General features: G+C 41.7%; 1 protein-coding gene across 3 annotated transcripts in view; it reads right to left on the reverse strand.

Annotated features, from left to right (window-relative positions):
- Window positions 1–3,802: 3,802 nt before the first annotated feature.
- Window positions 3,803–24,245, reverse strand: part of MAN2A2 (mannosidase alpha class 2A member 2) — a 215,596-nt gene continuing 195,153 nt past the window's right edge. For 2 of the 3 annotated variants that reach the window (XM_077469208.1, XM_077469209.1), the window contains exons 18-24: window positions 23,345–23,478; window positions 20,928–21,069; window positions 20,562–20,695; window positions 15,062–15,139; window positions 11,520–11,711; window positions 11,233–11,343; window positions 3,803–4,745 (exon numbers count right to left, since the gene is read on the reverse strand). In XM_077469208.1, the coding sequence (XP_077325334.1) occupies window positions 4,587–4,745; window positions 11,233–11,343; window positions 11,520–11,711; window positions 15,062–15,139; window positions 20,562–20,695; window positions 20,928–21,069; window positions 23,345–23,478 (950 nt within the window). In that variant the 3' untranslated portion in view covers window positions 3,803–4,586. The remainder of the gene's footprint in view (window positions 4,746–11,232; window positions 11,344–11,519; window positions 11,712–15,061; window positions 15,140–20,561; window positions 20,696–20,927; window positions 21,070–23,344; window positions 23,479–24,245) is intronic. The other variant, XM_077469210.1, reaches the window with a different exon arrangement.

The raw sequence follows: 24,245 nt of genomic DNA on the forward strand, positions 1-24,245 counted from the left end.
ATTTTACTGCAGATTTGTGATCCTTTTTTTTTAGAATAGGGAATACAGTGTTTGCGTTGTATGATTGCACTGTTAATACAGCATGTTTATCACATTTAAACCGCTTCCATAACTTTTTAAAAGTTAACAAAAATGCACATATACTTTACACAGATGAGGGACATTTGGACGTTTTACCACCCCTTTTAACCGAACACAGTGGCAAGCCTTGCCACTGCTTTGGTGATCTATTCAAGTGTAAGGGCCTGCGCTGCAACCACCCTGCAAATGTGTTTTATTAATGTAGTTGCACATGTGGTGGTGTGGGATTTATAGGGTTAAAACCAATAGCGAGGAGGTGACATGTCTTCAGATGCCAATTCAAATGTATATGGGCCCAAAAAAATAAAAATTAAATTAAATTTCCGCTCAGCGAACACCTAAAAGCATGCTTTCTGGTGAATTGGACTTGTTCTCGAGTGCGAAGCCTGTGCACATCTTATCCAGGGTGGTTATAGATGAGTGTTTCCACATCATTCCTTCATTTGTGGACACATCTAGGTTATGCAGCTTCCACCGTTAACATTTGCCTTTGCCCTATATGCATTTAATCAGTTACAGAATCCATGTAATTCCTAAATGTCAGTAAATTACAGCTGAATACTGAGCAGATATTAAAAAGTGTTTGTTAACTCCCCAACATTTTTTGAGATCCTGGTCCCTTAAAGCAGATTAAACAGCGCAGTGCTTGTGCTTTGTAATCGGACCCTCTCTAAACTGTAAAAAAAAAGCCTGCCCGATCCTGCCACTTCCAGTATTCCCCTCTCTGCGCTGACCACAAAAATAAGGCTGCCAAGCCCTGACCACTGTGGTCCACGTACGTCCCTTCCTCATCCGTACCTCTGCTCTCTTCCCTCCCCCTCACCCCTGCCTGTCAGCTCAAGGTTCTGTGTCTCCGGCTCTGCATCTCCCATCCCCACCGCTATTAGCATTTATAAAATGTTATATACAGTTGTCCTCATAAGTTTACACTGCCAGAATTTATGATTTCTTGGCCATTTTTTTTTAGAGAATATGAATAACACAAAAACATTTCTTTCACTCGTGGTTAGTATTTGGCTGAAGCCATTTATTATAAATCAACTGTGTTTACTCTTTTTAAATCAGGACAACAGAAACCACTCAAATGACCCTGGTCAAAAGTTTACATACCCTGGTAATTTTGGCCTGATAACATGCACACAAGTTGACACAAAGGGGTTTGAATGGCTATTAAAAGGTAACCATCCTCACTTGTGATCTGTTTGCTTGTAATTAGTGTGTGTGTGTATAAACGTTCAATGAGTATCTGGACTCCTGACAGACCCTTGCATCTTTCATCCAGTGCTGCACTGATGTTTCTGGATTCTGAGTCATGGGGAAAGCCAAAGAATTGTCAAAGGATCTGTAGGAAAAGGTCGTTGAACTGTATAAAAACAGGAAAGGGATATAAAGAGATATTCAAGGAATTGAGAATGCCAATCAGCAGTGTTCAAACTAATCAAGAAGTGGGAAATGAGGGGTTCTGTTGAAACCAAACCACGGTCAGGTAGACAAACTAAAATTTCAGCCACAACTGCCTGGAAAATTGTTTGGGATGCAAAGAAAAACCCACAAATAACTTCAGGTGAAATACAGGACTCTCTGAAAACATGTGGTGTGGCTGTTTCAAGATGCACAATAAGGAGGCACTTCAAGAAAGATGGGCTGCATGGTTGAGTCGCCAGAAGAAAGCCATTACTATGCAAGTGCCACAAAGTATCCCACTTACAAAACACCAAACAGCACAGAGACAAATGCTTTAAACCTTCTGGCACAAAGTAATTTGGAGTGATGAGACCAAAATTGAGGTTTTTGGCCACAACCATAAACACTACATTTGAAGAGGAGTCAACAAGGCCTATGATGAAAGGTACACCAATCCAGAGGTGGATCACTTATGTTTTGGGATGTGTGAGCTACAAAGGCACAGGAAATTTGGTCAAACGGATGGCAAGATGAATGCAGTATGTTATCAAAAAATACTAGAGGAACATTTGCATTTATCAGCCCGGAAGCTGTGCATGGGACGTACTTGGACATTCCAACATGACAATGATCCAAAACACAAGGCCAAGTCGACCTGTCATTGGTAACAGCAGAATAAAGTGAAGGTTCTGGAGAGGCCATCTCAGTCTCCTGACCTCAATATCATTGAGCCACTCTGGGGAGGTCTCAAATGTGCAAGTCCTTGCAAGACACCCCAAGAATTTACAGGAACTGGAGCCTTTTTGCCAAGAGGAATGGGCAGCTTACCATCTGAGAAGATAAAGAGCCCCATCCACAAAAGACTTCAAGCTGTCATTGATGTTAAAGGGGTATTAAATATTTATATAACACAGTTTTAAGAACTGGGGTATGTAAACTTTTGATCAGGGTCATTTTGCTAGTTTTGGTTGTCATTATGATTTAAAAAGAGTAAACACAGTTGATTGATAATAAATGGCTTCAGCATAACACTAACCATGAGCGAAAGAAAGGTTTTTGTGTTATTCATATTACAGAAAATTGGCCAAGAAATCATAAATTCTGCCAAGGTATGTAAACTTATGAGAACAACTGTATGATTACTGCCAGACCCTCTATTATAGTAAGGTACACTGTATTAGTCTTTTATAAAAACAAGGCTTGTAAATACTGATTTTGCGTGATCTTCAGGCTGGCCACGTGACTCTCGGGCGGTTTCCAGGGCTATTGCAGGCGGGTCTGAGAGGCCATTTGACCCCCCCGGCTGACGTCAGAGGGAGATCTCGGCCCCTCCTGCAGTAGCTATGTATCTGAGCTGTACAGCGGTCACGAGTCACATGACTGTCCTGAAGATCGCTCTAAATCTGTATTTACAAGCCTTGTTTTTATAAAAGACTTATACAGTGTGCTATGCCTAACTATAATAGAGGGGTTCCCAGTGATTTGTATATATGGATTCACAAAACACTTTAAAGAATTAGTTCTCTTTTTAATAAATGCACATTTTCTGCAGGTGAAAAAAAAAAAAGTGCATTTATTATTTTATTAGGAGACTATAAAGCAGGGGTAGGGAACCTCGGCTCTCCAGCTGTTTTGAAACTACAAATCCCATCATGCCTCTGCCTCTAGGAGTCATGCCTGTGACGCCTCTGCCTCTAGGAGTCATGCCTGTGACGCCTCTGCCTCTAGGAGTCATGCCTGTGACCCCTCTGCCTCTAGGAGTCATGCCTGTGACCCCTCTGCCTCTAGGAGTCATGCCTGTGACGCCTCTGCCTCTAGGAGTCATGCCTGTGACGCCTCTGCCTCTAGGAGTCATGCCTGTGACGCCTCTGCCTCTAGGAGTCATGCCTGTGACGCCTCTGCCTCTAGGAGTCATGCCTGTGATTGTTAGGGTCTTGCAATGTCTCATGGGACTTGTAGTTTCAAAACAGCTGGAGAGCCAAGGTTTCCTACCCCTGCTATAAAGCATTGCACCTGCAATCAGCAGATCATGGATGCAGTGTCAGTACAGCTGTCTGGCCGTACCTCAAGTAAGGACAGTTATTGAAGTCCACGAAGATCAATGAACTACAAGCAGAATCACCTATTCCGGTACCTATACGGGATTCTGCACAGAGCGGCCGCCCTGCCAATTTGCGCGGGGCGGTTGGCATCAGGTTAAACTTTCAGTCTGGAGCTCAGTATTAAAGTGGCAAGTCAACAAACCTGGAACAGACAACAAATATTCTGGTCTCTAGTTTAGGACATCAACTATTGGTAAATTAGCAGCCCTCCAGGATATTTGAACAAAGTCTTTAATAGATTATTATTAGAAATATTAACAGCCTTGAAATTAGAAAGAGTTCTGTAAATTAAATAATTCAAACAGAGTCCTTTTTTTCAGAGATGGTATCTGTATTTATGGCCACAGTTGCAGAAACAAGATGTACGGTTTATGGGTCACATCTTTTACTCAACAGCTTCTTCCCATAGTTCTTTGCAGCTGTGCTACGGTATAAAAAAAAGGCAGATAAGTTAAGGGAAATAATGACAATGATTCAGAGATTTTTCTTTTCCCAAGAAGAACATATCACTAATCTAAATTTAATCTATCATCTAGTTGGATATCACCCTCAGGATTCCTAGAAACATTTCTTGTTGAGATTTCTGCAGCATTTAATGGCACAGGGACAATGCTGTGAGTATGAAGCTCCCACTGGAGATCACCAACTGTGGCAGGAATTGGGTGTAGAAATGTGTTTAAAAAAAAAATCAACAAATAAATAATTTTAAAAAGCGATCTTGTCATAAATAGCTTCTGCTTATCCTGCAATGTCCCACCAAAGCGTTGAACTCCTTGAGCATTAAAACAGCCTGAAAGAAATTGCCTTTTAGCAATGGCTGGCTTAACACGGAGGGCTTTTGTAGTGCGTCCGAAATGCCTTAACAGGCGGTTTCCAGTGCTAGATCCATTTCAGGCTAAAGACCAAACAAGTTGCTCTTCATTAAGAGCATAAACTGGCTGAAGATACTTCCAGTCCTTGGCTCTTGTGCAATGGGATATTTGTCCCACTTGGCTGCCGTTAGCTGAAGCGCACGCGGTAAGTGGAAATTTCCATTGGGTCTAAGCTGAGCGCTGAGGTGCTGCTGTTTGAAGGCGAGCCGAGAGAATACATCAGCGTCAAGGAGGTGGGCTGCACGAGAGCCAATTCTAATCCATGGAACAGATTTCCGAGGGAAAGCTAGAGAGAAACAAATCATACATTGGCCATAAGATTATTTCATAAACCATCATGAGGCATATCCACATTTAGGCTGCAAATTTACTGAACAAAACACACTGTTGTGCAATGTACAAAGACACTATGGGGAGAACTAAAACCGGAGTGCGCGAAATCTGGTGCACCTATGCATGGAAGCCAATCAACTTCTAACTTCAGCTTGTTCAATTAAGCCTTGGCAAAAAAACATGGAAGCTGACTGGTATCTATGCATAGCTGTACCAGTATGCACTCTCCAGTTTTAGTAAATCAGCCCCTATATTGTATAAAACTGCTGTACATCAGACTCTTTCAGTCTATTCCCCATTCTCATGACAATTCCATAAGCTGACTTAACTGACCGCTTTTACTTCCACCATTCCTAATACTCTCACCCAAAAGGTAAGTTCACCTTTCAGGAAGATTTTCAGAGAATCCCCCTATGCAATTATATCCCATTATAGATGCAACTGTTGGGGTCCTCTGAAAAAAAAGCACTGGCCTATCATTCCTCTCCATTCTGATGTTTGCAGATTGTGTAGAATTTCTCTATAATGTGCCCCCTAGCAGCTGCTCAAACTGCCTGTGCATCCCCCTGTAAGCTTAGCCTAGTAGCGGATGCTTAGGGCTGTTCAAAGTAAGCTAGTGAAGCAGAGCCCACACTACAAACCTGCAGTTTAAATGGCCTAGTGCCCAATATTAAGCCAGGATGGAGCAGATGCACTGCCCACCTGCGCAGTTTGAATGGTCTGGAGAGTTTACTAGGGGGTGCATTATTGTGGAATTCAGCCTGTCCTGCAAATGACAGGATGGACAGGAATTAAGGGGACAATGTATTTTCTGGAAAGGGCCCCCAACAGCTGCATCTAAAATTTTATTTTTTCAAAATGAAGAGCTATGGAATGTATCATTCAGTGGATAGAGAATTGCATGGGAGGCGTCTCTAAAAATCTTCCTGAAAGGCGAACCTACACATTAAGCCTTTCAAGTACTAATCCATTTTTTTACTGTATACTTTTTAACAGCAGCTCCAGGTAAATCCAAGGAAAATACATAAACAACCAATACAGTTGTCAAATATAGACAACAAACTCAAACTACAAGGAGTCTGCAATTCTTCTAATGCCGCGTACACACGACTGGACTTTGACGGACTAGGTCCGATGGTCTTCCCGACGGAATTTCGGTGGTGTTCCGACAGACTTTCCGAATGAACGGACTTGGCCACACACAAGCACACCAAAGTCCAAAGGCATTTGAATGTGATGAAGTACGATTGGACTAGAATAAGGAAGTTCATAGCCAGTAACCAATAGCTGCCCTTGCGTTGGTTTTCGTCCGTCAGACTAGCATACAGACGAATGGATTTTTCAACCGGACTCGAGTCCATCTGAAAGATTTGAAATATGTTTTATTTCTAGGTCCGTCTGACTTTTGGGGGAAAAAAAAGTCCGCTGGAGCCCATACAAGATCATAATATCCGACGTATTCATTCTGTCCGTCGAAAAGTCTGGTCGCGTGTATGCGGCATAAGGCACGAGCAGTCATATCTCCTTGCTGGACAGATGTCCTGATGTGCAAGAAAAATTGGCTGCAAGTTAGAACATTGCCCAAGTTCACATGATTAATGGCTGGTGCGTATAAATACTTACAAAAGTATTTGATCCCCTGCTGATTTTGAACGTTTGCCCACTTACAAAGAAATGATCAGTCTATAATTTTAATGGTAGGTTTATTTTAACAGTTTTTGACCCCTTCACAAAACATGACTTAAAGGGGTTGTAAACCCTTGTGTTTTTTCACCTTAATGTATCCTATGCATTAAGGTGAAAAAAATCCTTGCAGTCACCAACCCCCTAGCCACCCCCTCCCCCCTTTTACTTACCTCCGTCCCGAATTTCCGTTGGCGCGTTCCCTGCGTCCCTCTCTCCACGGGTTCCCTTCTCTTGATTGGATAGATTGATAGCTGCGCAGCCATTGGCTCCTGCTGCTGTCAATCAAATCCACTTACGCGGGCGCTGGAGGGCAGGGCAGAGTCCTGCATTCAGCTTCTATGGATACCGAATGCTGGACTTGTGAGCGCGCCTGCAAGTTAACCTCTTCAGGAAAGCACTTCTCCAAGGGGGTTATCTAATGAGGGGAGGAGCCGCAAGAGCTGCCAAGGGACCCCAGAAATGGATGTTCGGGGCCACTCTGTGCAAAAGTAGCTGCACAGTGGAGGCAAGTATGGCATGTTTGTTATTTAAAAACGATCCTTTAGTATCACTTTAATACTTGGTGCCAAAACCCTTATTGGCAGTCAGAGGTCAGACGTTTCTTGTAGTTTTTATTGTGTAAATAGTGCAGCCCTACCGACTCTCATGCGATTTAAATAAATAAATCAAATATTCCACCGCTGTGCTTCTACCACACTTCTTAGGTATAATAATCTGTGCACACCTCCACCAGCTGTTATGCCTGCTCACCTCAACAATGAGCCAAAAAAACTCTGAATGAAAGCTCCCTCCTTTCTCTCTACTTCAATATCAGTTCTCCTGCTCCACCTGTTGTATTATCAACTCACAGATGAGATATTTCCCCTCGGGATATGGTTCGTGTTCATGCAAATACAAATGCAAGAAACATAGTGCTCTCCATTTCAATCATTTATTTAAAAAAATAAATAAAAAAAATATTGCATTTACAAGAATAAAAAAAGGTAAAATCGCTTATCACAATGTTACAAAATGTCTGCTGATGGTGTGACGTCACAAGTTCGGCTCCTCTCCTCTACACGTGTATCGCCTTACGATTTGGCTTTCTCAAAGAAAGCCAAATCGTAAGCCGATATGCGTGTAGAGTGGAGGAGCCGAGCCCGTGATGTCACGCCATCAGAGTGGTGACTGAGCGGACGTCTTGTAATAAGTGATTTTACCTTTTTTATTCTTGTAAGTGCAATATTTTAAGGGGGATTTTGAAATAAATGATTGAAATGGAGAGCACTATGTTTCTGGCATTTGTATTAACACAAACCATATCCCGAGGGGGAAAATTTCATCTGAGTTGTTTATACACAGGCTGGAGCAGGAGAACTGATATCGAAGTGGAGAGAAAGGAGGGAGCTTTCATTCAGAGTTTTTTTGGCCCATTGTTGTTGAGGTGAGCAGGCATAACAGCTGGTGGAGGTGTGCACAGATTATTATACCTAAGAAATGTGGTAGCAGCACAGCGGTGGAATATTTGTACACAGCAATCAAAAAAAATTACAGAAGTTGATTATATAGCGCTATATATATATATATATATATATATATATATATATATATATATATATATATATATATACACACATATATATATATACACATACACACACACACACATACATACACTTTTATTTTATTTTGATTTATGGAAATTTAAAGTTTATACTTTTCACTGTGTTGAGATTTATTTATTTAAATAATCTTGAGAGTCGGTAGCGCTGCACTATTTACACAATAAATATTTTTGATGGTGAAGTTATACACAGAGCGTTCAGCAGCTGCATATAATTTATAATTGTACACTTGCACAATCATTTTAATTGATTAAAATTTTATTTAGCATGTAGAATTTATTTGTGGCGCCGATCCATCTTTACACAATATAAGTTTCTTGTAGTTGGCCACCAGGTTTGCACACATCTCGGGAGGGATTTTGTCCCCCTCCTCTTTGCAGATCCTCTCCAAGTCATTAGGGTTTTGAGGCCGACGTTTGGAAACTTGAACCTTCAGCTCCCTCCACATATTTTCTGGAGAGACTGGCTTAGCCATTCCAGAACCTTAATGTGTTTCTTCTTGAGCCCCTCTTTTGTTGCCTTGGCCATGTGTTTTGGGTCATCGTAATGCTGGAATACCGATCCACGCACCCATTTTCAATACCCTGGCTGAGGGAAGGAGGTTCTCACCCAAGATTTGATGGTACGTGGTCCCGTCCATCGTCCCTTTGATGCAGTGAAGTTCTCCTGTCTCCTTAGCAGAAAAACACCCCCAAAGCATAATGTTTCCACCTCCATGTTTAAGGGTAGGGGTGGTGTTCTTGGGGTCATAGGCAGCAATCCCTCCTCTTACAAACACAGTGAGTTGAGTAGATGCCAAAGAGCTTGATTTTGGTTTTATCTGACAACAAACACTTTCACCCAGTTCTCCTCTGAATCATTCAGATATTCATTAGCAAACTCCAGATGGGCCCTGTACATGTGCTTTCTTGAGCAGGGGGACCTTGCGTGCGCTACAGGATTTCTGTCCTTCGCGGCTTACTGTGTTACCAATTGTTTTCTTGGTTTTCTGTTGTCACCCTCTCACCAAGCTGCTTGGTGATGGTCCTGTAGCCCATCCCAGCCATTTGTGTGGGTCTACAATCTTGTCCCTGACATCCGTGGACAGCACTTTGGTCTTGGCCGTGGTGGAGAGATTGGAATCTGATTGATTGCTTCTGTGGACAGATGTCTTTTATACAGGTAACATGCTGAGATTAGGAGCACTCCCTTTAAGTGCTCCCAATCTTACCTCGTTACCCGTATAGAAGACACCTGGAAGCAAAAAATCTTGCTGATTGATAGGGGACCAAATACTTATTTCACTCATTAAAATGCAAATCAATTTATAACTTTTTTGAAGTGCATTTTTCTGGATATTTTTGTTGTTATTCTGTCTCACTGTTAAAATAAACCTGCCATTAAATTGATAGAATGATCATTTGTCGGTAGGCAAACTTACAAAATCAGCAGGGGATCAAGTACTTTTTTCCCCTCACTATATAACCAGTGGGCAATATTTAACTTAAAGTGGAACTTTACCCATAACAACTTGATAACAAAGAATGTTCTATAGCAAGGAACATACATGCCACATTAATAATTCTGCGACCAAATGCAATGTGTGCTATAAATTGCCTCCGGCATTGTTCCCGTTTCTTCCTGCTGGAGGCTGCCATTTTGCTGAAGCCCAGAGTCTCTGAAGGGCAGCACATTTTTAGGCTTTCAGCAGATTTAGAATTTTGGCACAGTATCTAATAATGGAGAGGAACTGAGCATGTGCAGAGCAGGGTGAGACAATGCATTACTGGATTTTAAACAGTATAGGCACTTCTATTCAAAAGAGAAGTATGGGGTTTTTAAAACAAACCTTATACACTCAGATAGGTTGATGCACCATTGATCCAATGTTGCATATGTCCCCCCTCATCTGTAGTGAGAACTGATCGATCAAACACTGCTGAAGGCTCAGTTCTCTCCTCCGTTCTGAGCAGAGAGTGGTGATGGTCAGTGAACAGCTCTCTGCTCTCCCCTTCAGTGCACACTGGAGTGCTGGTCTGGGGATGGGAGGCCGCGGCCGGCTCAGTCTCCCAGCAGCACAGCAGAGAGGCTGAGCCAGCTGCAGATTCAGACATGTGGGTGGATCCTGACTCCAGCTTGGAGCAGCTGAGCGGTTTCACAGAAATAAAAATAACGGTCAGGGAGTGCAGAACGAACTGCCCTCCTGTGATTCTTAGGAGAAATATAGCCAGAACAGCTTTAACCATACTTTTCCTTTAATGTTTTTCATAGCTATACCTGCAAAAGGGGCCAAACTGAAGTGATCTAGCAGGACATCATTTTCTGACTCACGTTCCACCTTAAGAAATAATCTAACGAGGTGAAAGAAGCAATTTACTTTTGTAAAAGTATAATGATTTTTTTGAGGAAAGCACAGATTTTTTGCACAGCGACCAATTGGTGCACACGATGCAGTGAATCAATTTGTTCCTATGGGGTCCTCAGATTATACATTTAAATTGTGTCCAAAATAGGCAACTACTCTTCCGTCCAACCAAGGGGTAGATACAGCTTATGTGAAAATGTTTTTTGGGTTTTATATTGCAAAAAAATACAGTTGGAAATCTGCCGTAATGTGACTAGTTCATATAGTGGTGATAAGTTATACTAAGGATAATTAACCCGCCATTGGCTATAGCCGTCCCCACTGTGTTTAAAGTGGTTGACCTCAGATATGAAATATGAGCAAAGCATATCCCTTTATAGTGTGTACTTGTCTCAATTAAGAGCACCAAGTGTCATTTCTCTCTGCTGCTTCATTCCTCTGCTATCAGCATGAATCACTTCTGAGTGACACCAAGAGAAAAAAGGTGACGGGGAGGAAGCTTCAGCTGATTTACAGCCTCAGCTCTGTTCCTGTGGGAAGGGGGGTGTGTCCCTTCCCTCCAATCAGCAGACTGTAACTTCAGCTCCGCATCCACTTTTGTACCTGACAGGTCAGACACGTTTTATAAATTCTGCACTTTGAACAGATGTAGATAAAAGAAGACTGCAGATAATTAGGTACAACCACCTGAGGCCAGTCACTTCACTGGGTATATGTAAGGGTTTTCAATCACATAAAACTCGAGAACCTACATATGATGCATTCTCCACTAACGGTGAGCAGTTGTTGACCTCAAAACAGAATACCTTTCCTTGACTTGTGGTGCAGTTGAAGCCAAGATTTTTTGCCTCCAGGCCACAGTCAAAACCTTTTCGGTGTAAGATCAAAGCGGTGTCTAGAGAGGGTACGCCATCATCCTACAGAGAAATACGAGCACAAATAATACATTTGACTCCTAAAGCCATGATTTAATTTAACAATAAAATCTGCAAACACGCAACTCAGAAAATTAATTTTTACATCTGCGCTCATTAGCGAAGCAGACAGGAAACTACAATATTAACTGTTCCAGTAGCATTGCATCCATGCTCACCTCCGCCTGGAGAGTCCTCAGATTGAGGATGTGGATGTCACACGGTAGAGTAGCAGAAAGTGGCAAAAATGATTTAAGAGTTGGACCTCCACCCTTTTCATTGGTCACAGGCATCACTAGGAGCTCATAGTTCAAGTGCATAGATGTTATATGACTGAGCAGGGAAGGGAAGCTGACTGGCTGAGATGGACTCTGGAAAAAAAAAAAAAGACAGACACTGTCAAATCTGTGCTGAATAACCTCATAATGTATTTCCAGACTTCTCTGATTTCTGAGTAATGGGCTATCTCATGATCAGTCTCACCAAATCATATTACATCTCAGTTTTGGGTAGATGTCAACAGGCTCAGTTCATGGATGCTTTTGCAAAGATCCTTGCACCCAAGTTTCAAGGTCACCCTGTTTGTTGCAGTAATCATGAGGAGTTCCCACATTCCCTTCAGTATGTTTTTTTTTAATAAATTGCTGGTTGAACACCAGGCCTCGAAAAGCCAGGGTATTCATTAGCCAGCATTTTTTATTTTTTTTTCTGGAAGGAGCAATTCAAACGATGGTCATCTTATCATACAAGTATAAAAAAAAATGTTATCTGACATGAGGTTAAAACCGCTCTCAACCGAGGTAAGAGAAGATGTGTAGAAGATGATACATTAAATAGGCCATCTTCCTGAAAGATAAGAGCTTTTTTTTGTGAATAATTAAAAGCTTAATGCACATAGATTAGTGGGGAAAGGGGGTTCAGTCTACAAAAAAGTAGAGCAATAAGTAAGGAACCTAAATGACTAAACTAGGTCACAAAATCTGATTTAGTGTAACTAGGAAGACAAAATAGCCGACAACTATCCCTACTGTGGCAATACCTTATGCTTTGCACGGTTTAGCATTTTCCTGCTTTTTCATATACATAGGCATGGTCAAATGGATAATTGTGGATAATTGGAGAGTTGTCCATATTGCTTCCTTCCTCTAAGGCAGGGGTCTCCAAACTTTCTAAACAAAGGACCAGTTTACTGTCCTTCAAACTTTCAGAGGCCTGGATTGTGGCCAGTGGGAGTAGAAAAATGTCCCAGCATCAGTGGTGGGTAAACAATTCCTCAAGCTTGGTGGTCAGTGGTAGTAAGAAGAAAATTATATAGCACGTGTAGGCAGTAGAAGCAGGAATAGTGCCCCATTATTGGTGTCAGTGGGAGCAACCGTGCCCCCTCACTGGTGTCAGTGGGAGCAACCGTGCCCCCTCACTGGTGTCAGTGGGAGCAACCGTGCCCCCTCACTGGTGTCAGTGGGAGCAACCGTGCCCCCTCACTGGTGTCAGTGGGAGCAACCGTGCCCCCTCATTGGTGTCAGTGGGAGGAACAGTGCCCCATCATTGGTGTCAGTGGGGAGGAATGGTGCTCCATCATTGGTATTAGTTGAATAAATAGTACCCAATCATTGGTGTCAGTGGGAGGAAGTGTCCCATCGTTGGCATTAGTTGCAAAGAGCCACATCCGGCCCCTGGGCCAGTTTAGGGACCACTGCTTTGAGGTATGGCCTTATGCTCCAGTTGGCCCAAAGTAGGTTACTGTGCAACTGTGGTAACGTTTTTTTCTTTGGCCAACTTAAAGCAATGAAAATCTACTTCAAATGCCAGTAGAGTCCATATACTTTACTGGAAACCTATGATACTATATGCTACATTGGTGTGCTAGGGATGGGAAATGTGAGGGGTGAGTCAGGATGCCTAATTTTAAGAAAGCGGCTGGCTTTGACCACAATTACAAAAAGCAACAATTTCTTAAGAGGTGAAAAGTCCAGCAGAGACCTAGGATCTGCTTTAAATAGGAAACCAGGCTGGCTGACAGGAATCATCTTGGAACGTCATCATCTGATCTGCATCCACATGATCTGCTATGTGGTGCAAGATGATTTTTACCCTGCCTTGGGGAGGTAGTATACACACAGAAACCAACCAATAGTAACAGAGACAGTGGGTAGGGTGAGACAAGCTATTCAATTTGATCTGCATTTTATTTTTGGTACATATTTCACACCATGTGGAACAATGTATACAAATAAAAATGAAGAAGCTTGCACTCCACAATGAAAATCAGAAACATTCTTTACTTGATCATAGCAAGGCACATTTTCATTGTCTAGTATCATTCTTCATTGTTATTTTATTTCTTCTTGCAGAACACAATACAGAGAACAAGCAATCATCTGGCAAGTAATTTCACATTGTATTCATATCACTTCATGTCTTCTGCTCCTTGTGGAGGATTTAGGGCTCGTACACACCAGCAGCGCCGGTGCCTTACTGTACCTGTGGAATGCCTCTATAATCGGAAAGACTCTGCAACTCCAGTGATCTTCAGTAGCTTCAGGGTCCTGTGCCAAGCAGCTGCCCTGCTTCATTCTGAAAAATGGAGAATAGCCTCTTGGCACGGGCACCATTCAGAGATTGCTTTGCATTTTTTTTAATGGATACAAAGCATTCTCTTAATGGGCAGGGAAAAGAGGAAGATTGGTGACATCACTGTGTTCTCAACGCAGTGGAGTGACCTCTCTGCACAGGACCTGAAAGCTAATGAAGATCATTGGTGTAACGGCATCTACTATAGAGATTTCCAGTTTTCTCTTTAAAGTGGTTGTAAACCTGAAATGAAAAATTAATGGAGAATGTCCCTCTAGTCTATAGTGTGTACTAGCCTCAATCCAAAGCACCAAAGTGTGATTTTTGTCTGTCCCCTCTGTCTGAATTACTTACTTCTGACAGGTTATTTGTATGCCACAGAATCTTGGGAGACATCCCTGACCTACTCCCTCTCCTACACACAGAAGGTGAATGACAGCCTCGGTTGTGCAGGTTTCCCTATAAGGCTGTGTAGAGTGGGTGCATCTGTGTGTGGGCTTAGTCGGACTCAGAAATAGAACAAGTTTCAAATCTGTCCTACGGAATCAATTTCTATCGGTAAAACCATTCGTCTGTATGCTGGTCCACCAAATATGATGCAAGGGCAGCTATTGGCTACTGGCTATTGAACTTCCTTTTCTAGTCCTGTCGTACGTCATCACGTTCAAAACGAACGGACTTTGGTGTGTGTGCAAGTCTGTTTGTTCGGAAGTCCATCGTAACTCCGCCGAAAGTCTGTCGGACCTTTTCTGCCGGAAAGTCCGGTCATGTGCACGCGGCATAAGTGCTTACAACCACTTTAAGGAAAAAAGCAAATACTGCAATGCGTTCACATTGTACTTCGTTGCACACACAATAATAAGGCTGCATGGTGGGAACGAGCCCTCAATGGTTTCAGATGTTTAAGTCATGTTGCTTGGCTTTTATTTGTTATGGCTGGAACCAGAGATTGTCTCCAAATGAATAATCTGTAGGTAAAGTATTACTGACAAGCACACCACAAAGGGAAGAATTCACAGGATAGGTGACAAGAAGACATTTAGTTTTATATAATCGGTCACAGACTCTATGCTACAAAGCATCTACAAGCGGCTAACTACAACGCACATAGCTACAAAGCCAGTCTAGGTTTTGCCCTGTAAAGAATTACCTCATCGCTGCTGATCCTCATGATGGATAATGCCAAATTTCTAAACTTGGAAAGCAGTTTAGAAAGGAAGCTGGAGAGCTGGCAGAAGGATTATGGTGAACAGGGGAATAATGAAATGGAAGAGGCGATAAATGGTTGGATGTGGATGGGAAAAGGTCATACACAAAGTCAGACCATGATTCACAGATCAATAAGTCGATGATATACTGGCACAGACTAGGAGGGACTGTAGTAAACACGTTATGACTATAGACACGGAACTAGACAGGTGTGTAACACAATGGTTTAGTACAGCTTACAGTATATACAGCATCATGCGGCGTACAGAAGAAACTCACACTCATAGACTAACAGTTTAACAGGAAAAAGCGGATTATACATAAAATTAAAAGAAGACACATGTGAAATATTTTCTTTTTTTTTTTTGCTGGGTGTCCATAGGTAGGCCAAAGCCGGGTACACGCTACCGATTTTTTTTTGGGTTGCACAGAAAGAAAAGTTGACAGCTCTGGTCGGAGCCGCTGGACTAACCTCGCTGAGCGGTTGTGTTCTGCCAGGGGGGCGGCCACTCCGCCAGAACACTCAGATCAGCGCTCTCTGCCATTGGCTGAGAGCATTGGTTGGGAGTCGGTCGGCTGCTGGTTTTCCAGCATGCACGTCCGACAGAAGGCCGGCTTTTGTCAGACAGACCGACATACACACAGGCAGAATGTCAGCCGGTATCTTTTGTACCGGCAAATGTCTCCCAACATCCTGCTTGTGTGTGCAGGGCTTTAGGCAGAAAACTGCCAATTGTGATCAGGAATCAAAAAAGCCAATCAGTGCTAATTCTGCCATCAGTGGACCCATTAATCACACACAATGGAAACAGTAAATTTGTGTAAGAAGGTAATTTATAAATGGCTATTTATAACACACAAAGGAGTTTAATAAAAAAAATAATGATGTGCACTAACCAATAGCAATCAGATTACAGCAGTCATATTAGAACTTTAACTATACATCTTTGTGGAACAAAAATTGTAACTTCTCCAGAGTGTGTTGACATTAGACCAAATTTAAAAGGTAGGTATGTCATTTTCAATACTGTATTATATCCTGTTTGGACTATGACAATCAGGACAATCCAAGTTTTATATAAAATGATTACTTATCTTCAACATAAATGCACTATACATATGCCTTAGGCCCCTTTCACACTGGGGTGGGAGCGGCGTGGCGTTAAAGCGGCGCTATTCGGCAGCTAGCGGGGGGTTTTACACCCTTGCTAGTGTCCCAGAAAGGGTTAAATCCACTGCAATGCACTGCTGCAGCAGCGCTTTGCTGGCGGTTTAGCCACGCTGCTCTATTGATTTTAATGGGAAGGAGTGGTGTATACACTGCTCCTTCACCGCTCCAAAGGTGCTGCTAGCAGGACTTTCTTTTACCATCCTGCCAGTGCACTGCTCCAGTGTGAAGGTCCTCGGGGCTTTCAAACTGGAGACACAGCAGCAGGGTGCTTTGCAGGTGCTATTTTTAGCGCTGTAGCGCCTGCAAAGTGCCCCGTTGTGAAAGGGGTCTTAGTAACCTTTATATTGATTGATTTAACAATGCGTGTTCTTTACATGCCAAGCCCATGTTTTTGGAAGAGAGGACCCTTTTGAAATTCCTTGTACATGGGGAGTGAAGATGTCAGAACAGCCCCATAGGCACTGCTCTGGGGTAATGGGTGTCCTAGTACAGGTCTGGTGCAATATAGTGATGGTGTTGAATTATTCACTTTAAAGCGGTGTTCCAGCCAATTTTATTTTTTATTTTTTAAGTCAGCAGCTACAAACACTGTAGCTGCTGACTTTTAATAAGCACACTTACCTGTCCAGGGAGACCGTGATGTCGGGCCCTCGAGGCCGATCCGTCCATCGCATCATGTGCCGGCGCCGGCCATCCGAAGGGAAACAGGCAGTGGAGACTTGCGGCTTCACTGCCCATTTCCTACTGCGCATTCGCGAGTCCTGTGGCACTTTGTGAATGGCCGGCTGTCTTCTGGGACCCACACACAAGTCCCAGAAGACAGTGCGCCCCATTACTTAGAACAACACGCGAGGGAGGAAGAAAAAGAGCCCCGCGGTATAGGAAGTGCCCGGTTAGGAAGACTGCCTAGCAACAGGTGTTTCTGGTAAGTAAAAAAATGTTTAGTTTTCCAAATTTTTTTAATAGATTTTTTGGAGAATGTTAATGTAATTTTTTATTTTAGGGTGGACCTCCACTTCAAGATCAACACAGAGGACAAGGTGGCAGTCTCTACGTGTCATCCTCTACGAAGAGAGACTTAATCTCCAAAATTACGGAAAGGTTTCTTCACAGTAAGAGCTGTGAAAATGTAGAATAGATTCCCTCAAGAGCTGGTTCTGGTCAGCTCAGTAGATTTCTTTAAAATAAGGCCTGAATTACCTTATTGTAGATAATATAACTTTTTTTCCCCTTTTATTGGTTGAACCAGATGGACTGTCTTTTCAACCCAACTATGTAGGTTCTCCACCCTTACTAGTTATAAAACGCTACAGTGGCAAATTATGCTCATTTTCACTGCAATGTACTAAGCGCGCTGGTGTGGAATGCCTTACATAATATAAATGTCCTTAAGAATACGGATCACAAACATCAAAGTCTTTTATAACACCAGAGACATTCACAGAGATGCTGAGCAGTGAGACTATCAGATGCATCTAGATCAGGAATGTCCAACCTGCGGCCCAAGGCATCTATGAATGCGGCTCAACACAAAATCGTAAACTTAAATTTTTGTAAAAATGCATTTACAATCAGCGAACTTGTGGCCGAATAAGAATATAACAGTCTCTGTACTGGACTTAGAAGTGTTCTATGACCCAAAGAAAAATCTCCCACTCTTCACAATGACGCCTTGATTTTTGTCATCAGTTTTCGGCAGCACTTATATTTAACACAAAGGGCAAAATTAGAACCAAAATACATGATGAGCACCTTGAGAATTCACTAAGAATTGCTACTCCTTCCATCCAACCAGATGTGATTGAAGTGTTAGTTTATCAAAAACAGTGTCAAATATCCTACTAGTTTTATGTTGCCCTCTTTTACTTTTATAATAAAAAATATTACAAAAAGATGACATTTTATTGCTGATATAGTTACATTATCTATCATTGATCATTAACTTGTGATCTGCCTGACTTTTTCTCATCGCTCATCAGCGATCCTTATTGTATTTTATGTAAAACCCAAGACTATTCCTCTTCTTCCAATGTGGAACAGGAAGATCAAAAGCTTGAACACATCTGGTCTAGGTGGTTGCAAGCAACGGGAAGATAAATTATCAGGTGCATTACAAGGTTAGTGATACTGTGACCACAACACCCCAATGCTGCTATGCCATTATCAACTGGGGTAAACTGCTCCATAGATGTAGCGCAAATAAAGCCACTTGTAATAGCCTGCAATGACTTGCTTTTAAATAAGTTGGAAAACTCAATTGTACTTAGGCCTTGTTTACATTTGTACAACTATGAACAGATTATATAGTCATGGACTGTGTGTGGACATACAGAAGAGAAACGGACTACCATAAAAACAACTTTATTATGTGCCATTGAAAACCCATAAAAATCTTAAATCTTAAAATAAAAAAGTTTGTGAACAAGCATTAGTTATCCGTGTGAAACTGGTCTACCAATGTTCCTGTAACGTGTCTATGTCCTTTGGCACCTTGACAATAAAGTAACTATTCTACAGAAGTTCTTCTTTCCATGGTGTGCAACCAATCATCTTTTTCTTCAATTACTATTGACGACGGTGAGCCGGGGCCAGCACACACCAGGAAATCTTTATCCACAGTCTGATTGGTGTTGCACTCTTTCTGGACTTAAAATTAAAAGGGACAACTTTCCACTGGGGAACCAACCAGACCCAATGCCTGGATTCATGTGAACGGAGTTTGTTTCCAAGATACTTATCAAGAGCCCCCTCTTTAAAATACATGTACTTTGACTACCATACTGTCTTCATGGTGACTTACGCACACTGGTTCTTTCCAACCGAGAGGCAGTGGCTTCACCTTGGCTTACTCATTGGTACCTCTATGAGCAACATACACATGCTATGAATTCCAGTCCACCCTACTGGCTGATAGTACTCTATTAAAGATTAGGGGTGGGTTCCAGTGTACTGATGATTCTAAAGAATTCACAAAACTCATCAAGTCCACATGTGAACTGTAATCGGAATCTTTGCATGTTGTAAGCCCCTATGTGGAGTGTAATTTTTAATGTTGTGTAATAGATTTTAAATGGTACATAATAAATTTGTTTTTATGGTAGTCAGTTTCTCTTCTATATATCCGCACAAAGTCCATGCCTATATTTTCTGTTTATAGCTATACACAATTTGCTAGGATATGGACATATAGCACAGTCTGGGCTTCTCTCCCATTATAGACTTGCTTGTTTACACATGATGTGCCCTCTGAAGCGTTTTCTGCAATTGGATTGCTCTTCAGATGGCAATTGACAAGCAGTGAGGAGGCGTTCTATAGGTTGAATAGGTTGAGTTTAATGGGTGGCACGGCATGCCAAATGCAACAGCAGGGATATTTCTTGTCTTGCAGCACTGTGGCTGTGGCATATATGTGGCATATATACACCCCTCTCCACTGCCTTTGCAGCTTAAGAGGGGGAGGGGGGCAAAAATGGGGCTCAACCATGTGTCTTTACCCCTCCCCCCAACAAGTGTAAACGAGGCCCAAAGAAAAATCTGGCAAAGATCAGATTATGTAATACTTGGGTCAAGTGACTGGACATGATTGTGTAGGCTCAATTACAATAGACTATATGAAGTATCATGGTCTCAGAATTTAACGTAGAACTAAAAAGGCAAAACTTTTTTGTTTCCTTTTTTGGACAGAGTAAGGGAGGGTTACAACCCCTGTCATTCTGATTTTGCCATCTGTGTTCAAATGGGGATTTCCACTTCACTTCCTGTTTTATAGTCCAATTAGGAAGTGAGAGGAAATCCCTGAAAAGTGAGGAAATGCCTAGTTGTCATCAGAACTAGTGTCCCCATTCAGATGATCTCTTTTCCTGTTCTGCTGATGACCCACATTCATTGATATGTGTCACCAGGACAAATAGAGCGGGTGAAAGAGACGGTAACATAAACCACAATGAAAATATAATAAAAAAAATGGTGTTCTAATCCATCTTTACTCTATCTACGACTAAAACAAACAAAAACATTTTTTGCCTTTTGTTATACTTTAAAAATAAAGCTACACAACATTCTATCCAGTTTGCATCTAAATAAAAAAAATGCCTAGATTCTACCCAATAATACTATTTCATCACTAGAATGCTCCTTTGGGTAGATAAGGGACAAGCAGCCTGAGGTTTACTAGATGTTCTAGGAATAAACTCTTAGCATGCTTTGGCAGCCAGCTTATATCTACTACAATGGCACACTTAATGAAAGCAATTACAAAGACATATATTACCTTACTGCCAGGAGATCTCTTTTCCAGAAGGATGCGAAATTTGTTGCATGTGCGCTTATTATCCTTTAAACCTTGGCCGAGACCTCGATTATCATCCTGCATCAAGCGTCGGTCCATTATAACCTCCAGCTGACCTACAAGATGCAGTGTTATTCTGTAGTACAATGATGGTTATATTATTTACAGAGTTTATATGGCGTTTTGTAATAATGCTATAGGGAAAAACTATGCTAAATGTCACATTTGGTCTGAAATTTAAAGGCAGGCAAATACCGTAAGTGTCCAGAGAAAGTAACCATGAAAGGGGATTAGGACAATCAATATATTTTCCATTGTTAGAAACCACTACTGTGCTATACCACTCACCACTCTTCAAGCTGGAGACACCAAGAGCCTGTGATGTATGTAAAGTTAATCTACTTTTCTCATCCTGGATATAGGCCATCACTGGCATTGGGTAGAAGTTGGCTTGGAGGGGAAGTTTTTTGAAAAACTTCCTAGTCTGAATCTATAGTAAAGCATAAAGAAAAAAAAAAAAAAAAAACAGTGATGAAGGCAGATTTGTGATCTAGATAAAAAGGTCAACCTTTAGACAGTTTCATAATGGACAACAGAAGATAGCCTAATCAACGGTGTAGAAAACGGTGAGCCAATCGGTGTGCAACACTGAGATCTTCTCACAGTAAGCCCCACTGCCACAGAATAGATTTATGAAGTGTTTCTGAAAAAGGTAAGACTTATGTACTAGGAAGAATATGGCTATACGAGCCATACATTTCTGCAAACCCCAGGTAAGAAAGTAACAGCCTCAGCCTGGGCTCCAGCCTCCAGCCAGGCCATGCCCCCAATGTGTTTAAAGCCCCATACACACTATCAGATTGTCTGCTGAGTTTTTCCTTCAGATTTACCAAAAACATGTAGTAGAAGGGCCTGCCTGATTGCATACACATTGAAACTCCAAAGGTTTGACCTCGTATTATATGGTTTTGGTAAATCTGAAGGAAAAACTCAGCAGACAATCTGATAGTGTGTACGGGGCTTAACTTAGTCATGGGGATCCCCAAAGCTTATGCTAGACTAGGGTGCAGTGGTCAGGACTATCAGATTCAGGACCAGTGGAGCTGCTGCAGGCCCCCTCCTGAGCTGTTGGCGTGTGAGCTAACAAAGCCTGCTGACTCTTTCCTCTGCACTTATAATCCACCATTGCAAACCACCTTAAACAGTTACTCATGATCTGGGTTGTGGAGCAGCAAAAGGAACTGCCCTATAGCAAGGAGGAGGCAGGGAGTGGGTGGAGGAGTACCTTTCTGTGCCAGCACACCAAGAGACTGAAATGGAGCATATAAGTATTGATAGGATTGAGGCCGCACAGGCACAGAAGGCAACCCTTCCCAAACCACGCAAAATTGACAAGGCAGAAAGAATGTCACCAAATGTATAAGGACAGCAGCTGAATTCCACTGTGTGCTGTGACCATCCCTTCAATTTTGTTTGCCAGTGTCCAATCACACCAGGACTAGGATCCTGTCACCTGTGAGATAGGAGTAAAGTGGTTCCAACGACAGAAGTTTTTTTTTTTTTTTTTTTTTATTACCTTAAATGCATTCTCTGCACTAAGATAAAAAGTCTTCTGGGTGCACCTCCCCTCCAGACCCTCATTATAATTAACTGAGCTGGATCTCAGTGCAGTGATGTGCATAACAGCAGAGGCTCTCTTCCCCTGACTTGGCTCAGATTGGCTCCTGCTATGGTCAATCACACCCAGACTGGAGGGAGTAGGGCCGAACCCCGCTCTGTGAGTAAATGGGCACAGAGTGGGACTCAGGAGCGAGTACAAACAAGTGACCCCATAGCAAGCAGTCTGCTATGGGGGCAATCAACTGGGGGGAGGATCTCCAGTGCGGGACCTTAGAAGAAGAGGATTGGGGGTTGCTCTGTGAAAAACCATTACACAGAGCATGGAAGTATAACATGTTTATTAAAAAAATTGTTTTATAACATGTTTTTTGTTTTGATTAATAAAGTAAACTATTAATATCACTTTAAGAAAAAAAAACAAAAAAACATTTTCCAAAATGCCCTGAAACTAGCCTTAACCTGACCCTCTGGCTAAACCAAAAACTCCACAGACCTGAAGCCTAAAACTCCTGAAATTAGCCCTTACCACTTATTTTCTCCAATGCCAACAGCCCAGTTCTAGATGTGATGCTTAACAAAAAGCACATAAAATGGACCTAATCCACGATATCCTAACCTTAAAAGCTGAGTGTAATTTAATCCAAAGATAATTAGAGTAATCAATAGTGCAGTCAAGCACAACTTTTTAAATATCTGGCTCCTTATACCCATCCCCATAACATCAACGTTGGCAATGTCCAGCAGCAGTCTCGGCGCTTTGGATGTACAGGCAATGGGGACTTTTAGGCTTGAATCACACCTATGCATTTTTAGTGCCTTTTGAATTTTGCAGATTTGCAATACAGAACGTTTTCCATTGAAAACCATGTTAAATGGACTGTAGTGCAAATCTGCAAAAAGCACTAAAAATGCATAGGTGGGAATCAAGCCTTACAGGTAAAGTAAATGCATTAAATAAGTTGAATGCAAACACAATTTTAGGAGAAGATTTTCGTTGAAGATTTTGGGGTGTTTACTTAGGTCAACACATATTTAAAATTAAAACAAGAAGACAATAACGATATGACAACAATCTGAATATAGCAAAGAGGTTGCTTGGGTAAACAGCTGAAGCTGGCACACTGCAACAAAAGAAAGCTGGTAACCTGAAAACCATTGATGTCTGTGTAGAATGTGTCTCCACTCTGTATGTCTGTGCTCAGCCGCATAGCAATCTCCTTATTGACATGATCACGGATATCAATGATTGAGCTGACATCTAGAGAAAGACCTTCAGTTCCTGTCAAGGGATGAGAGTACTGAAAGTCAGGGAAAACAGACAAAGACAATGCAAATGGGAACAAAGCAAAAACTAGTGAGGGCTTGCAATCCAGAAAAGCATGGATTATTTTAAAAATATACAATCAGCAAAATTATGTCTCCATTACTCACAAAATATTTAAAAAAATGTGAAAAGATTTTCATCCAAATGGTTTTAATTCATACATGATGCCTGATTGTGGTCTAGCATATGTTTTTAAAATGACCTCAGTAATGCTAAATTGCCACCCACTTCTAACAAAAGGGAATATATACAGTATATATACACACACAATTCACCACAAGCAATAATTTCATACTTCTAGCAACAGGAAAGGCGTGTGAATGGCACTTCACTACACATTGTTATTTCAAGTGCTGTATGTCACAAAAATGTATTAAATAGGCATGTAAAATGTCTGAACCCCCCTAATCATGGTCCATGGCTGCCTTTAATTTATACTGCTAAACTTTATTATAGGGCCAGTAAAAGTGGAATTATATCAGCTTCTCTCAACCATTTTAACACAGAGGAAACCTTGAAATAATATTCATATCTCAGGGAACCCCTGCTAAATAATTACATCTCTAGCTCAACATGTATTTGCATGGTCAGTAAGTTGTAAATATAGTAATAAATAAAAGAATAAGAAATGCAGTGTATACAGAATATGGGTAGAAAATAAACACAAGTGGTGAAAATTGTAGTGCCCCTTACGCTGGTGGTCAGTGGAAAAGTGCCTTTTT

The sequence above is a fragment of the Lithobates pipiens genome, unplaced genomic scaffold (genome assembly GCF_037356315.1).
Source record: "Lithobates pipiens isolate NorthernLeopardFrog02 unplaced genomic scaffold, aLitPip1_a1.2 Scaffold_8, whole genome shotgun sequence".
Classification (NCBI taxonomy): Eukaryota; Metazoa; Chordata; class Amphibia; order Anura; family Ranidae; genus Lithobates; species Lithobates pipiens.